The following is an 18,564-nucleotide window of genomic DNA, read 5'->3' as shown; positions in this document are numbered from 1 at the left end:
ATCTTTATTGCATATCTAACAAAAGTTTTCTTTGAGGATCATCACTGTTCTAGTAGCTTATAATAGTTTTAAGCTACATTAGATGAACATTAAAACGATTTTCCCTAATAAATGGCTGACACATTTACATGTTCATTAGATAACAACCTAAAGTTTCAAACTGAAGGTTAAAGAACACTTTGTTTGTAAGCCAATAATATCCATGTATGGGTTAATGCAAACATCATAATGTGATGAAAAGCTAACGTAATTATTTTCATCAAGAATCAAGTGGATTAATGTACCTACCTCAAGATGAGTGGGAGCAACTAAAATAAACTTGTCTATATAGATGACATTCTTTGACAAGCATATGTTACATAAGTCAAAGCATTGTTAACACAAACTTTGATATAATAAAACTCAGAGATATCTCTTACGTGATTGATATCATAACATACTGAGATAGACCCAATGGGATATTAGTTTCGTTCCATAAGTTTAACATTAAATGGGTCCTTACATATGTAACAATCAATATTGCTCTCCTTTAGAGGATAATAGGATAAATGAGATTATTTATTTATGCTTTATTAATTAGAAGCCTTATGTAAGTTTAAGTCTATACTCGTTTAGATATTACTCATATTGCAACACACTAGATATGTCTAGATTAATGTGTAGCATCTAATGGAGTATTACAATATCTTTAAAAGAAACGAGAGACTACAATTTAAAGAAGAAATGAGAATTAAAACCGGTTTATTACTCTAACTTTGAGATATTCAAAGATTATAAAATGCAGTTTCGGGTATATCTTTATGTCAGCAGACAAAACCTATTTCATGGAGGAGTCATAATGCACTGATATTAACAACCTAAGTTATAACGACATAACATGGTCACTAAATGTTGTTGGAAATTTAATCAGTGGACTCATAAGTTTATTAACTCCATATAATGTTTTGAAGAATTAGTGTGATAAAGTCAGCTACCATAACTCCTTGAACAGTAACAGTTCAAGAGGTGCTGCATTAAGTTTCGATACACAATTAATTATTCGTTTATGAACGAATTGAGGAAACTAAGTTTTGTATCGAATACATTCATGATATGCTTAAGGATCCTATAACTGAAGGGCTATTACCCATAAGTCTTATTAAGAGAGCTCATAGACGGGTATTAATTAATAGTCGTGCGCAATTGCATATCGTACTATGAATGACTAAGTATTAGTTAATTTTCCTCAAGTTTGATTTTGTATGACTGTTAGAATATGTTCAACCGGTATAATGGCATATAGACAAATAAAAGTTACAAATCAAACAAAGGGCTTACGCGTATTTTGATCATGATGATTAGGTTTTAAATTAAGGCTATAGTATGATTAATGGGGGTCCTGAGTCGCATAATGATTACGGCTGTATTTTTCTGCTATAGTACTTGTTTAAAGCTAAAATGAGTGTTAACTCCTGATCAGGCTTATCTAATACTCATAGTAAATGATTACTCGGCTAAGTGGGAGAATGTAAGATTAAATATATTACGTATTAATATTTAATCTATAGCCATCATAATCATTTACATTATAGAGATCAAAATATATTAGAACCTATTATTTAATTAGTTGGTAATTGTTGATGGACCATATTACCCTTAGTAACTAATTAGGTTTCCTCCTGGGTGCTTATATAAGGAGAGTTATGTGGAGGTTTAAGGGTTACTCAGTTACACAATTCACACACCCCATTAGTCATAACATCATCACGAAACCTCCTCTCCTAACCGATACCCTTTTCGGTTCTCTAAGTCCCCATCATCAGTCAGCACCCTAAGGAGGAACCAGATCAAGATGACAGGCATGTCGAACTCCATTACTGGATTCTCCTCTGCACTATCTGCTGTGACAGGTATGATTTATATATATGTTTTCCTTCATGATCAAACAGAACTGAACCAACAAGTAAAACTAGGATCTGACGAGTGTAATATGTAGACAGTCTTACCTCTACCCTGTAGGAATAGAAATGCCGGTTCCAGTGAGATCCCCTGCTCGATAGCAGTTTTGCATCAAGCCTTGGACATAAGACACATAACACTCAGCAATTAAGACAAATGCCGATTAGTGTATGTACTCCATTGTCTTTCGGCTATCAACGCCACCACATGATGCATGATTAACCATCACCCTCTTTTAACGTTATTTTCACGAAATTAGTAAAATAACGTTAAAATTAATGCACTTTCAGTTTTGCCCACCGAACGTCCACGCATATATACATTATATGCGCATACCGCCATCGGGGTCTAGCTCAAATCCTTTTCTTAAAAAAATAAATAAGAGTTTGATTCCTCCACATATTTCTCATAGCAAACAGCCAAAAATATGTTACCAAATTATAATCACAAATTGTTCATCTTGTGTTTTATGTTTCTTTATTTATATCTATAATTTATAACTTGTTTCTTTTTAATTATCTACCGGGCCTGCAATGAACTAACGGCTTGTTTTATTGTTACGGATTACTAATTAAGTAATGCATTAATAAATAGCTTCCTGAAATATTATTATTCGTGCAACTTGTTTTCTGAAATTTATAGATTTGGGTTTTATTTAAATGATTTTGAGTTAGTTTCAAGTAAACCCGTAAACATATTTAGCTAAGAGGTTAATTAAGTTCAATATGATGAGTTCAGAGGTTAACCTAATGTTTTATATCAAAAGCTACACCTGCTCTAATGTTATTGGCAAACAAAGTCAGGGCTCTATTGAATTGTTATAAAAAAAAAATCAACAAATCAAACATTTTCTATAACCAACCTAAGTAGTGTCTTTCAAGCCAGCAAATTAGCAATACGAATCACTAGTCGACCAATCCTTTTTTTTAACTCTTAAATACTTGACAACCCTAGAAATATCAATAGAATCGCCAATACAAAATCAAAATTGCGAATATTACATATTAAATCATTCAATTCGCAAAACTGATTACTTATTTAGTGATTTTCTTAGGGTTGCTCAATATATATATACACACACACACACATACAGATTAGTAGATGAAAAATTAGTCGTTACCTGTTGAGAATTTGCAATCGAGATTGAGATATGAGACATTGTATAACCATATCCCCATAATTACCCCTAATTTCGCCTAGTTTGCAATTAGTTTCACATTGGTTACTCAAAATACACCGCAAGTAACGAGGGTTGGTGTGTTGCGGTGTTACTTCTGGATTCTGGAATGAAGTGCATGGACAGTGTCCTTTAGAGTAGAATCATCAATCTCAGGCCTATAAACTTTGTTTAAATGGGTAAAAAAAAACAAGTCTAATAAATGAAAAGAAAAAAAATCGGAGACCCTTGTTTTTTGATAGCCCTAGACCTTACCCTAGATTGTTAAGCCTAACGGTCCGGCACAAATATATAGTATATGTTAAAACTTAAAAGTTAAAAGAGAAACAAACGTTGTGTTACTTAGTTTAAGTGAAATTATTTAATTAACATTTATGTTTTACTTTTGTAAATTAGAGTTGCAATATGTAAAAAACTAATTAGACAAACTGTGTATTTGTCAATCCATGAATACGATTAGGTTCGGGTTTTTATATTCGACACCACTTATGAGTTACTGTCGTATTAAATTTTCAGGTATGTGTTACATTTAATACGTCAATTCATAAATTTGACCCGTTTAGCACCTTTATGGTTATACGAACAATATTATAATATATAAATTTAATTGAGTATTAAGTTGCAACATAGTAAAACATTGCTCTAGAAATATACAAACAAGGATAAAAGTAGATGTCAATGACAACAACTATGATGAGACATAATAGAAAACACATGATATGTATCTAGTAACTACTAACTTAATTAGTAAGTTGATTTGAATTTAAAATAACATTAAAACGTTATAATTAAACTTTAATTAATGATGAAAGTATGAATGATATTGGATTTTCATGCAGAATCCAAACAATCTGCATTTCTTTTTTGAACGGCCAACAGAAATTTATTTATTCATTCAACTAGCCAGCGGCTAGACACCACATGTACAGAAAAGATTACACCAACCTGGCCTAACCGGCCAACACCAAACCATGTTACATTACAAAATTAAAACTACGCCAATCACTCCACGACCATCCTGGGGATCTCATCCGATTCCTTATCCACAGATAGGCCATAGCTTTAATTTCTTCCACAACCTTTACCACACTTGGGCTAGCTTGATTGAATATAACCTCGTTCCGCATTCTCCAAACGCTCCAAACAACAACCTGGGTAATTGCATTCAGAACCTTTTTCCTCCTTTTTGACCCATTCACAGTAAGATGTAGATCAAGAACATCTTTAAAGCTAAAGGCAATCAAAGGTGGAACCTTACACCATTGTACAATCACGCTCCAAATCGTCTGCGAGAACTGGCATGAAACGAACAGATGCTCACTCGTTTCTTCGTATTCACCGCAGAAAGGGCATCGCGTATCTCCCACATCAATGTTCCTAGCAGCCAAAGCAGCTCTTGTCGGCAATCGTTCCATTGCCGCCCTCCACGATACGACTCCAACTTTTTTTGGTATGCTATTATTCCAAAGAAATACATATTCCGGGACGTTTCGATTATACATTGCAGCTTTATTCTTGATGTCCGCCACCGAAAAACCCACCGAAGGACGTAACTTCCATATCCATTCATCTCGTCCGGTAGCCACATTAAAACTGGATATTAAGGCTGTGAGGTTTTGTAGCTGTATCTCCTCAGCATTGTTCAAAACCGACCTGTTCCAAACCCACGTGATATTCACACCGGTGGTGTCCCATATAACCCTATCCACAATACTGCACATCTTTTCTTTTTCCAGCGCAAATAGAAGAGGGAATGCCATATACAGGGGTTGATTTCCGATCCAGTAATCTAACCAGAAAGCTGCCATAGACTCGGTACCGACTTTATACCATATCAGTTGGTCGAGGTTAATACCTACTTGGTTTAGGTGAGTTCGAACTCCAACAATTTGCTTCCAAGGCCCGGGTATCGTAACCTTTGCCGGTATTGATGCCCAAGATCTTGCATTATGATGGATTGCCCATACGACTCTTCTCCAAAACCCATCTTTATCTACCTTAAATCTCCACCACCATTTCGACAACATTGCCAAGTTAGCATCTCGTAATGATCCGAAGCCTAAACCCCCATATTCGGTCGGGGCGATAACCTTCTCCCATGCTAACCAACTTGTATATGAGTTGTCATCCGAACCATTCCAAAAGAAATTCCTCCTAATCCTTTTACAGTTTGTGTAAGTAATAAAACGCATGGACAATGTAAAGATTAATGATATACAATCATTATATAAAAGTAAAAAAAAAAAAATCATATATTGGAATTGTAATAAGTGCTACAATTTTCTAATGTATATGTATTTTAATACAAAGTCAGTTTTAAAGTAAAAAAAAAACTGCAATATACACTACTGAAGGGGTAAGGTTCGAAGACTTATCATAAGGTTATTTTCTTTAACACTACTGAAGGAGTATGGTCCGAAGACTCATCATAAGGTTATTTTTCAATTCTTAATGGAATATGATAATGGATGGATTGGAACCTTGAAAACCACCCTATGGAAGTCCTAGATGGAGTGTGGGACAATGACATTCGATGGAGTGTGGGATGATGACATTCGAAATTGGGTGAACAGCTAGTCAAAAGGGGAGTTTCTCCCCTTTTTTTCACGCAGACAAGGCGCCCAGGATGCCCCTATTGGGTGTCCATGACGCCCCAAGCATGTTCTCGGAACTTTTTTCTCCGTTAAACTTTCAAAACACACATTAAACATGTTAAGGCCTGCAAAATATAAATCATCTCAAAATAGTGTATTCTAAAATTTAATTTCACATAATCAGTAAAATTAAACACGTCAAGCTTTGGAAATTCACCAACACATCAACGACCCGTACCCTCCTTTATCGTGTATGGCGCGTACTCACACGTAAGCACATTGGACCCATTAGGGTTTTGACTGCTGATGCGGTATCCCTTTTTGTCTCCTTATGGGACGGGTTGTACTCATCTTAATTAGGTACGGACGACGTACTGGTTATTAAATTACACTAATCCACTTCAAGTAAAAGAGAGGAATGTATTGTGGAGTGTTTATACATAGCACACATAATTATGTGTTAAAACAATCAAACAAGATTTATAACTTGTATGATAACAAGGTAATATTGTATGCGTTTTCTTAAGCCACGGTCTTATTGTGTTACCGACAGAATAAAAAATAGTTTTTGTGTGTTTAAATGACTGGTTTTTTTAGATTGAAAAGTGTGTTATCAAAAAACTAGTTAAGAAAGAACTTCAGTTTTTATGTGTTTAAATGACTGTTTTTTTTTTTTTTTTTTACGGATTGAAAAGTGTGTTGTCAAAAAACTAGTTAAGAAAGAACTTCAAACAACCTAAGTTGATCAAAATACGCTTGTTTAGATTCACGATTTCATTGTCATGTTTATCATGTCTAAATATGATGCAACACTTCATTCTAAATTACATATTTTTTAATAACCTAACATCTCTCGGTTGGATGGTACTTATTTATAAAAAGTCAAAATTTACAACAGAATTCCTTATATTAAAAGAGAAAATATACTAAAATTAAAAAGCACACACACTTTCTCACTGTGGGTTACTGGGTTATTCAAAAAAGATAAAGAGAGGCTAAAAAGAAAGCATTTCTGTTAGGTAAAAGGAGTCAAGCAAAATCTATAACTTTAAGGTCTAAATGTCACAAAGATTAAAATATTATTAATAGTCACCAACAAAGGCTTATCTTATTTTATTGTTATGTTTTTCGAACGGCGGGTTTTATTAAAAAACTAGCATAGAGATAGGCGGAAGTTACATGTATGAATTAAAAAGTAAAACTCCACCAATGTGTGATTTTACAAAATTTAATTTATTGTATAACTTTTTATGTTAAATATAGAGTAAATTACAAGTTTTGTCCTTTACGTTTACACCAAATTGCAGGTGTTGTCCTTTAGCGCAAAAGTTAACGAGTTTTGTCCTTAATGTTTCAAAATTCTGCACGTTCTGTCCTTTAGGCCAAACCCAGTTAGATTTTTTAGTTAAGTATGGTCATGTGCCTTGCACATGAGGTCTTTCCTGTCTTTTTACATTTCAAAAGCTATTTTGTAAATAAGTATTAATTCAGGGACTAAATATTTTATTTAAAACTAATAATTAAAAAAGAACCATAAACACCCTCTCCCTCATCTCCTTTCTAATCTGAACCTTTTTTCCCTTCTCTCTCTCTTTCCAGAACTGTTGTCGATCTTCATGAAGTGAACCAAACAATTGCTGGTGGAGTGAGAGTGATTTACCGCCATCACCACTATCTCCAAATCAACTCAATAACCTAAAAAACCCCAAAACCCCAAAAAACAATTCAACAACGGCGGTGTTTTGAAGAGCTAGAGTTTTGGCACGTGTACGGACGCCGCCGTGAGTTGGGATGTCGATTAGAGAAAGTTCACCGGTGGGTTTTGAGTTTCCGGTTTATGTATTTGCCCATTTTTTAGTTTTTTTTTGGTGTGGTTTTTGTGGGGTTTTGATTGTGCATGGGACCATAGCAATCGGTAACGTAGAGGATGAGAGAAAGGTGAGATATTTTACAGAGAGAGCTGAGTTTTTAGAGAGAGAGAGGGGAGAACCTGTGAAATAGAGAGAGAGAAAGAGAGAAGAGAGAGAGAGAGGGAGAGAGAGAGTATGCAGCTTTTTTTATTTATTCCTTGTTTTTTTTTTATTTTTTATATAATTAGCCCCTATCTATAAGCTATTTACTTAATAGCCCCTCGAAAGATGAAATGACAAGAATACCCTCGTGTGCAATGCACATGACCATACTTAAAAAAAAATCTGACTGAGTTAGGGCTAAAGGACATAACGTGCAGGATTTTAAAATGTTAAGGACAAAACTCGTCAACTTTTGCGCTAAAGGACAGCGTCTGCAATTTGGTGTAAACGTAAAGGACAAAACTTGTAATTTACTCTTAAATATAACATATAATGTCTTAGAGCATTCATAATAGATTTTTAACCGCTATTCTCAATCGTTATCACTATAATTTAACTAAATACATATTTTCTCTCAACGTTGTCTAGTTCTTATCAACCTCTCACATCATATTTTCTATCTTACTGAAACATTTATTTTGTTATTTTTTTCTTGGTTTTATACACTCATAAAATTATATTTAAAGATGAACAATGAGTCTCATTAATATATTTAGAGAAGTAATATAAATTCTCTAAAACTTGTTATTATTTTGGAGATGACGATGGAGTGTGTAAGAGCATTCACATTAGAGTCGTCTCTAAATTTTGTTATTTTTTCAAAAACATTTCATATCCGATTTTTTAACTTCGATCTATTTCTTACTCACAAACATTTATTTTATTATTTTTTCTCTTTCCTACATACTCACAATAAAAATATAAAGGGTTGAATATGAATGCCTAAATATAGAGATGTACTTTTACTTTCTATATATTTTTCTCTAGAGTAAACTGCAATTTTACCCCCTGAGTTTAGAGGTCATTGACACTCTTACCCCCCCTAAGGAAATAATTGCAATTTTACCCCCCACTGTTCACTGTTATGTCGCAACCTTACCCCCTAACCATAGTCAACGGTAGTTTGACCATTATATGTAAGGGTATTTTGGTAATCTTACCCTATATTTATTTTTATTATTATTTTTATTATATATAGAGTAAACTGCAATTATCATCATCATATGCAACCATTATCTGAACCTCCATCATCATCGTCTTCAACCATCACCGTCGCCATCTGAACCGCCACAACCACCGCTGCCGCCACAACCACCACTGCCGCCACAACCATCACCGTCACCATCATCACCACCCCCGCCACAAACCTCCATCATCATCATCATCTTCAACCATCATCGTCGCCATCTGAACCGCCACAACCACCACTGCCGCCACAACCATCACCGTCGCCATCATCACCACCCCCGCTACAACTACTCTTGTCTTCTTCGTTATTGATAAGCCAAAACCCTAATTTTAAAAATACAGCCGCCACCACAATCTTAAGAACGATGACGATGAAGACAAGAGATCGGAGAACGGTGAAGATGACCGAAGATCGATGTGGTTGTTCGGTGGTGGTGATGGAACGGTGACGGTGAACGGAGGTGATGACCAGAGATTTGATGATGATGTTTGCCGTGAAGATGATGTTTCGGAGATTCTTTGATAACCGCATCGTCACTGGTGGATCTTGATTGATCAGTTAAGATTTGGGTTTCCATTTGAATCTGTCACATAACAACTTGTCCGGAAAAATTCCAACGGGAAATCAATTGCAAACCCTTACTGATCCATCAATATATGTTAGTAACAGAGATCTCTGTGGCGCTCCACTACCAAAGAATTGCTCCAATCATGAAGATCCAACCACCACCACAACAAGCAAGAACCCTCTGTTTATCAGTTCAAACAATTTGATCGATTATTCAGTTCAAGCCCTCTGTTTATTATGGGTAAATCACTGTTGATTTCTTCTTCTTATTTTGTGGATATTATATATTTAGTAGAAGACAGTTTGTTAGTTAGTAGAATACCAGAGGCTAATTTTGTCTATTGAAGATATTATATAGGTTAATCCATTTGAAGCATTGTTGTTTGTAATTGCTGTTAGTGTTAGGTTTAATCTGTTGGAAGCTATTGTAATTTTTAATTTGATTTACTAATCTTAAGTGCTGATACTGTGATTACTTTCATTGATTTCGTTTTTATCCAAAAGGAAACTTTGTGTTTTGTAATTTAATTTACTGATATTAAGGGCTGATACTTTGATTACCGTTATCGATTTTGATTCTACCGAAAGGGTGGTGGCTGGAGGTGGTAGAGGGAGGTGGCTGTGGTGGAGATGACGGTGGTGATTGTTGAAGATGAAGGCGGGTGGTGGGTTTTTTTAGAGAGAGAGAGGGGGAGGAAGAAGATGGCAGTGGTGGTTGTGGTGGTGAATGGCGGTGGCAGTGGTGGTTGAGGGTGGTGGTTGGAGGTGGCAGTGGTGGTTGTGGTGGTGAATGGCGGTGGCAGTGGTGGCAGGGGGTAATATTACAGAGTAAACAAAACACGGGGGGTAAAATAGTCATTTCACCACCAAGTCAACAGATCAGTCAACAAAATTGAGGTTAGGGGACAAGGTTGCGACATAACAGTGAACAGTGGGGGGTAAAATTGCAATTATTTCCTTAGGGGGGGTAAGAGTGCCAATGACCCCTAACCTCAGGGGGTAAAATTGCGGTTTACTCTATTCTCTGTTATAGAGATTTCAATGTGATGGTGGTTTTGTTGTTTCCTATATTCTTTTCTATATATTATACAGAATAAAGTCTTCAATATTAATGTTTTAAACAAAAGAAAACCTTATACTTTTTCCCTATAATTATGAGAAGAGTAAATTGCCAAAATCGTCCCTGAGGTTTGGGCATATTTGTTATTTTCATCCAAAACAACTTTTTTGTACCATATAGTCCTTCATTTTGAGATTTTTTGTTATTTTTATCCAAACGTCTAACTTTTTTTTTTGCCAAAATCGTCCCAGAGATCAGGGATTTTTTGCCTTTTTCATTTAAATAGTGATGGACTATATCGTACAAACAAGTAGTTTTGGATGAAAATGACAAATATGCTCAAATATCAGGGACGATTTTAGCAATTTACTCTTATGAGAAAGTAACTATATAGAAAACCTAATGTAAATGCTTTTACAATTTTATAAAATAACGAAAAAAAACACTCGCTTTTGGCATCTTATAATCAAAAGAATTAAGTAAGACATAAATTATAAAAATGTTAAAAATAATTTAAAACAGAGAAGATTCAATACTTCTTGTTTTGTTTTTATAAAAAGAACTATGAATTAAACAAAAAAGAAATCATAAAATTATTAAAAAGGTGAGAAAAAAAAAGTTGGAAAATTCATCCAAATATCAAAAAAGATCTCATTTACCTTTTTCTTTCAAGAAGATCACTCCATTACCTCTCTTTTCTCTCTCTGAATTATGTGTGTGTAATAACTGCATTTTCTACTACTATTCCTAGTTGCCCTCTGATATATCACAGACAAAAACCAAATTGCCCTCTCTCTCTCTCTCTCTCTCTCTACATAACTCTCTCTCTCACTCTCTCTCCACTATATATACACACATATATGTATATCAGTCTCTCATGCAAAGACTGCACCCTTTTGGCTATCTTCAGTGTGTGTTCACCATGGAAGAAAGTGACAAGAAGAAATGCACAGCCACAACAAAGAGTTTCAGGGGATCAAAAACAACAACAACAAGAACAACACATAACAACACTAACCCCCCTCAACACCAACACTTTTATCATCATCATCATCTTTTTCACCTTCATCCACACTACCTTTTCCACAACCCCCCCACAACAAACCTTGGTTTCTTAAACCAAAACCTCTATCCATATTCTCCTCCACCTCTTCTTCCACTACCACCACCACACTCCGCCCTATCTCCACCACCTCCTCCGGTGGTCCATCTAAATCATGCTCATTTTCACAAACCTTCATGGCAACAACAACCACCTCATGTTCATCATCATCAAACAGGTGACAAAAACCTCATTTTGTCCTAAATTTTAAGCATTTGTCTTCTTTTCACATGTTTTTTTTGTGTTTGTTTGGTTGATCTGTTCAAGATTCCATTGTTTTATAAATTCTTGTTTTCAAGAAACATGAAATCTTGATTTTTTCAAGAATCTTTTTTTTGGTAAATAGAGAGAGAATCTTATCTCTTACCAATTTTTTCAAGATTTTAATTTCAGTCTCAACCCAATAATCTCTATGTCAAAAAATCTGAAATTTGATCATTTTTAATCAATTTAATCAAATGGGTCCCAAAAAGTTATAAACTTTGTTGTTTAAAACAGCTTTTTAGAGACAATTTATCTCCTAATCTCCAACTTAACAATTTTTTCAAGATTTTAATTTTAACTCCCTTGCGTCAGAGGCTCTGGACCTGTTTAGTCAAGTCATGCATAGAATGTTATGACCCGAGATCTATGACTGTCGTTTTCTAAAAGACTTAGTTTTGTTATTTAAAAAGGATAACGGCCGAGATCTATGAATGTCGTTTTCTAAAAGACTTAGTTTTGTTATTTAAAAAGGATAACTGCGGATAACGGAGTAGTTTGTTGTATGATTACTTCATTTCGATGTAATTTCTAATTTGAAAATGAAACTCATAATTTTAATTATAGAAAAAAAGTTCTGTTTCAACTCAATGATCTTTACATGAAAAGAAATCTGAAAATTAAAAATTTCATCAATTTAATCATTTTAATAAAATGGGTCCCAAAAAGTTTGATTAAAAATGATAAATTTAATCATTAAAAATTTCATCAACTTTGTTGTTTAAAACAGCTTTAGAGACAATTCCAAGAACAATGAACTCATCAAAGCAAATCAAGAAAGATGAATTCAAACCCATCATCAAAGACTCATCCCCATCACCATCACCACCACAACAACCACCACTCACGGTGGCAAGAAGGCCAGATTCCGGCGGTTCAGAAGGAACAATAATCCCTTTATTAGCAAACCACTTTCTAGTAGAATTCGACCCATTACAACAAATCCACCAATACGACATCGAAATCACCCCAAAACCCTCAAAAGAAACCGCAAGATTAATCAAAAACACCCTCATCAACCACCACCCCACCATTTTCTCCAACACAAACCCCTGCTACGACGGCCGGAGAACCCTTTTCAGCCCCACCCAACTCCGACCCGACCCGATTACCCTCCAAATCCAAATCCCACTTCCCAATTCCCCTAACCAACAACAAAAATCAAAACTTTACACCACCCACATCAAACTCGTCGCTAAACTCAACGGTCAAGATTTAACCAAATACTTAACGAAAACCCAAGAAAATCAAGAAAACCAAAAGAACCAAAACCCACTTCCACAAGACTATTTGCAAGCACTCGACGTCGTTTTACGCGAAAACCCATCAACAAAATGCACTCCATTGGGTCGATCTTTGTACTCTACTGAACTGGGTGGTTCCAAAGACATTGGAGGCGGCGCCGTCGCAATACGAGGTTTTTTTCAGAGTCTACGACCGACACAACAAGGTTTGTCGCTGAATGTTGACTTGACACTCACTGCGTTTCATAACCCGGTGGGGGTGATCCAGTATTTGGAAAACCGGTTGCCGTTTTTTAGTGAAGTTATTGTGCAAAAGTCAAGAAAGTTGACTGTTGAAGAAAAAGAACAAGTTGAAAAGGCGTTGAAGAATATAAAAGTTGTTGTGTGTCACCGGGAGACTGTCCAAAGGTATAAAATTAGTCTCTTTGTTTTGTTGTATTTATCACAAGTAATAAAGTAGGGTGTTAATAAAGTCACACCTTAAGGGTGTCTAGAGTGGGGGCGGTAAACCCACTCGGCACCGTATGTCAACCACCGCCAACCTTTTGCCGCTTCAATGTTTACCGAAATGGGTGAAATTCGGTGAAGGGAGGTCAGGGGAGAGAGAGAGAGAGGGGTGTGTGGTGGGGTCCATGCCTTCTTAACAAATCACTCATTTTTTCCTTTTTTTTAAATAGTTTACCTGTTCCAAAGTGTCTAACCACCGCTAACGTTTTTGAGCAATAGGTGAACATAATACGTAAAATGACGTGGCACTGTTTGATTGGTCAATTTGAAAGTTTACCTATTGAAAGTGTTTAACCACTCCTTATACCCCTAACATCTTATTTTCATACCCTCTATACGGTCGACTATAGCGTTATTATACGGCCCGTATAATGTTGGCTCGTATAAATGAAGAAAATATTAGGTCGTATAACATTCTATACGGGACGTATAACATTATATGAGGTTTGGGTCGTATAACAGTCTATACGGGTAGTATAATGTTATACTGCTTGTATACATGGAGACAAAAAACATTGTCTGACATTTTTTGTGTAACATTCTCCTATACGATATGTATAACTCAATACGGGTCGTATACATGTAGGAGTGTGAAAATAAGATTTTAGAGTTGTGGGAATACTGGAGTCTTAAAGTATGGTTAACTCATTTCGTCATATAAATATTTATTTAATTATTGGAAATTACATTATTATGGTATTAACTTTAACAAATGGTTTCAGCATTATTATATGTGGTATATTAATGTGAAATCTTCTGTAGAATTAATTACACGGTTAGTATTTGTAAAAATGATGTAATTTCCGATAAATAGGTATGAAAATGGCAAAATAGGTAAACCACATACTAATTAATTTTATTTATCATTGGTTTTACTATTTACATCTAACTTTTTGCTTAACAAATTCATATGAATTTGTGTTTTTCTTTTATAACTTCCGATACATAATGTTCTATTAAAAAACGATTATGGTTTTGCGATGTGATTATTTTTATCGTTTTGATATAAATTTTTTAAAAAATGAAGCCGTATAAAAAAACGTTTTATAAGTTGTTATAAAATTTAATATTTCATTTTTATAATATTTATATCAAAACGTGAATAAAAATAAGTAAGTAAATTGTAACACCATATCCATTTTTAATAAAAAAAATGATATATATTTCAAGTTATAAAAAAAAAACACAAATATGAATTTATTGGTGCAAATAGTAAAAAAACACTAACATGTACAAATAGTAGAAAAATGAGTTGAAATGTTATTAGGAAATCTATATACAAGAAGATATATAAAAATTCCTAGAACCTTTCATGTTATCAAGCCTAAACATAATCCTGGGTTAGTTTCTAACTATTTCTTTATATCTGATAGGTACAAAGTTGCAAACTTGACCGAAGAATCGGTTGAGAATTTGCGGTTTAGGGATCGGAGTGGTGAGAGTTTGAGGGTGGTGGAGTATTTTAAAGAGGTGTATGGGTATGAGATTAAGTATAGGAATTTGCCGTGTTTGCAGACGAGTAGGAGACGGGTGTGTTACCTGCCGATGGAGGTGTGTGTGGTGTGTGATGGGCAGAAGTTTATGGGGAAGCTTTCCGATGAGCAGACGGCGAGAATGTTGAAGTTAGGGTGCCAGAAACCGCGAGAACGGAAGGCTATTATTGATGGGGTCATGGCTGGACCCTTTGGTCCATCTAGGTGTGTTATCCTTTTCTCTACTAAAAATGTATGCAATTTTTTTATTTTATAAAATAATATGATGTTAAATTTATTGAAACAAGTTTTGTGAATAAAAAAAAAAAATAATATTGCAATTCTCTCTCTCAAAAAAAAAAAAAACCCAAAATGTGGTGGAAAATTATTTTTTATAAAAAATAAGTAACTATGTTGGTTTTTTATGATATTAACGTAGTAAGGAAAAGTATATCGTACATTACGGCTAGGGGTGCAAACGAGCCGAGCTACTCGAGATCGGCTCGAAAAAAAGCTCGAACGAGCCGAGCTTAAACGAGCTCGAGCCGGCTCGCGAGCCTAATCGAGCTTTTCTGTTTGAATATTTTTTATTATATATTAAACATATATTTATATAATAATAATTACCATTTATATAAATATAAAAAATAACTAAATTATATATATATATATATATATATATATATATATATATATATAATAGTTATAATTAATAAATACTAAACGAGTCGAGCCCGAGCCGAGCTCGAGCTTGAAAAATTACCTTCGAGCCGAGCTCGAGCTTCAGAAATAAAGCTCGAATCGAGCCGAGCTCGAGCTCGAGCTTCCATATGTTAAACGAGCTCGAGCTTCCATATGTTAAACGAGCTCGAGCTTGAGCTCGAGCCTGGTCGAGCTCGGCTCGGCTCGTTTGCACCCCTATACGGCTTAACGTACTTCACGTACAACAACGTGCGTGATTTGTTATATAACATGCGTGATTAATGTTTTCAATATGCGTGATTATTGTGTTTCAACATGCGTGATTTTGGATTTTTGAGTTATAACGTGCGTGATTTTAAAATGAACGTGCGTAACCTGTCGTACGTGATGTACGTTAAGCCATAATGTACGTTAATCTTCCTCAACGTAGTAAAATGTCATAACTATTAAAAACATATACTTATGTTGCTATAAGTTTCTAATGTTTTTCAATGATTTAACAGCGGACGCCAAGCCGGAGAATTCAATCTACGTGTTCTAAAAGAAATGACGAAACTAAACGGTCGAATTCTCCGACCACCACGGTTGAAACTCGGAGACGGTGGTGAAGTGACGGATTTGATCCCCTCCCGTCATGATCGACAATGGAACTTTACCGGCAGCCATGTTTTTGAAGGAAGCCGAATCGGTAGATGGGCTTTAATCAGTTTTGGTGGCACCGATGAACAGAAATCGATCATCCCCAAATTCATCGATCGGTTAACTCAAAGATGTGAACAGTTAGGGATCTTTCTCAACAGGAACACCGTCGTAAGGCCACAGTTCGAATCAATGCAAGTTCTTAACAATGTATCGGTTCTTGAATCGAAGATAAAGAAGATTCAAAGAGCTGCGAATAATAACTTGCAGCTTCTTGTTTGTGTAATGGAGAAGAAGCACAAAGGGTATGCGGATTTGAAGAGGATTAGCGAAACGAGCATCGGGGTTATGAGCCAGTGTTGTTTGTATCAAAATCTTGCGAGATTGAGTTCGCAGTTTCTCGGGAATTTAGCGCTTAAAATCAATGCGAAAATTGGTGGGTGTACAGTCGCGTTGTACACCTCGTTACCGGCTCAAATCCCGAGGGTTTTGACCCTTGATGAGCCGGTGATGTTTTTGGGTGCGGATGTGACGCATCCGCACCCGCTGGATGATTTCAGCCCGTCGGTGGCAGCGGTTGTCGGGTCTGTTAACTGGCCGGCTGCGAATAAATACGTCTCGAAAATGCGGTCTCAGACGCACCGACAAGAAATAATACACGATTTAGCGGATATGGTGGAGGAAATACTAAACGACTTCGTTCGGGAGCTTTCGAAGCTCCCGAAACGGTTAATTTTCTTCCGGGACGGTGTCAGCGAGACACAGTTCCAGAAGGTACTTGCCGACGAATTGCAAGCGATTCGGGAAGCGTGTCGGCGGTTCACCGGGTACAACCCGCCGATATCGTTCGTGGTGGTCCAAAAACGCCACCACACCAGGCTGTTTCCGGCGGATCCGGTGTCGAACAGTGGTCGAAACATGTTTTCGGACGAGAACGTGCCGCCAGGCACGGTGGTTGACTCCGTCGTGACCCACCCGAAAGAATTCGACTTCTATCTATGTAGCCATTGGGGCGTAAAGGGTACGAGCCGGCCGACACATTATCACATTTTATGGGATGAAAATAGGTTCACTTCTGATGAATTTCAGAAGTTAGTTTATAATCTTTGTTTTACTTTTGTGAGGTGTACTAAACCGGTTTCGCTGGTGCCGCCGTGTTATTATGCACATTTGGCGGCTTTTCGGGGGCGGTTGTATCTGGATCGGACTGGTGCCTCGTCTGTGTTCACTAGACGAGGCCCGCCCAAAACCGCCCCGCTCCCGAAAGTACGGGAGAATGTCAAGAATCTTATGTTTTATTGTTGATATATGTAGAATGTCAAATTTAGCTAAACTATAATTATTTTTATTTTAAAGTTAGTTAATTTAATGAAATTCGTATCTGTGACAGAAAAGGGTGGGAGAATATACGCTGTCGTTTCAATGTAATGCAGGAGCACAATAACTTCTGTAGACAACTGTAACTCTATATTGGCATGCATGCAGAACAATGCAGTAAAAAATTAACCCCCACCCCTCCATGCCCTACAAACACCAACGTTTTTTCTATTTATTAGGACAACATATTATTTAGATTTTCTGGATTAAAATCACTTAAATATGTAAATAACTCTATTTTTTTTGCTTAAACAGTTAAAATAATTCCGGCTCTATTTTAGTAAATAAACTTTATTATATTAAATCTTTTTAACAGCATATAAACTTTACGCAACTTATCAAAATACTAAGAACACCCGTAGTGGGGTGGAATTGGGCGTGAAACGCCCCATAAAGCCCACCACACCGCCCCGGGGCGTTTTTTTTTTGCCTTTTTAATGGCGTTTCCTCAAACACGCCTGAGATGAATTTGAATGGCCAATCAGATCCTCCCACGTCTATTTTGAACCCTTTGTTAACTTAAAAAAAAAATCAGATTTCCCCACATCTTCACAAATCTTCACTACACCACTTTTAACTTCACCCCCATAACGTCCCATATACCACATGTTACTTCATGCCTAAGAAAGAGACATTATGTCATTTGTACGGGTTGTAATACCTATCATTATTATATATGTCACTGACCTAATTTGAGGATCGAGTTAACAGACATTCGTGTATCATAAAACACAACTCCTGTAAAGAAAAATATGGGTCCGCAAGTGCCAAAAATCCACTATCTGGGCAATCAACACAAACCGTAGTTACAATTAGTGTTGTGTTACATGTTGAAAGTGTCCCAACATTAATTTGTGACATTCTACAATTGTGCACGTTAAA

At 35.9% G+C, this 18,564-nt stretch overlaps 1 protein-coding gene across 2 annotated transcripts; it reads left to right on the top strand.

The window, feature by feature from the left end:
• The first annotated feature begins 11,091 nt into the window (after positions 1–11,091).
• On the top strand, positions 11,092–17,674 carry LOC110886125 (protein argonaute 7). 2 transcript variants are annotated; one of them, XM_035986474.1, is made up of 4 exons: positions 11,092–11,649; positions 12,466–13,393; positions 14,866–15,189; positions 16,170–17,674. In XM_035986474.1, exons 1-4 carry the CDS (start codon positions 11,256–11,258, stop codon positions 17,608–17,610), a joined length of 3,087 nt encoding a protein of 1,028 aa, XP_035842367.1. In that variant the 5' UTR covers positions 11,092–11,255; the 3' UTR covers positions 17,611–17,674. The 2 variants fall into 2 exon arrangements, with proteins under 2 accessions (XP_035842367.1, XP_021989577.1); XM_022133885.2 differs by having other exon boundaries at positions 11,096–11,658; positions 12,472–13,393.
• Positions 17,675–18,564: the final 890 nt, after the last annotated feature.

The sequence above is a fragment of the Helianthus annuus genome, chromosome 17 (genome assembly GCF_002127325.2).
Source record: "Helianthus annuus cultivar XRQ/B chromosome 17, HanXRQr2.0-SUNRISE, whole genome shotgun sequence".
Lineage (NCBI taxonomy): Eukaryota > Viridiplantae > Streptophyta > Magnoliopsida > Asterales > Asteraceae > Helianthus > Helianthus annuus.
Note: the sequence above shows the minus strand (reverse complement) of the source record. Positions and strands in the feature narration are given on the sequence as shown.

Bases quoted from the DNA above. Each gene is read 5' to 3' on its own strand.
- LOC110886125 (XM_022133885.2), top strand. From the start codon at position 11,256: ATGCAAAGACTGCACCCTTTTGGCTATCTTCAGTGTGTGTTCACCATG. The intron at 13,394-14,865 runs GTATAAAATTAG...TATATCTGATAG, and splicing joins CACCGGGAGACTGTCCAAAG to GTACAAAGTTGCAAACTTGA. The intron at 15,190-16,169 runs GTGTGTTATCCT...ATGATTTAACAG, and splicing joins GGACCCTTTGGTCCATCTAG to CGGACGCCAAGCCGGAGAAT.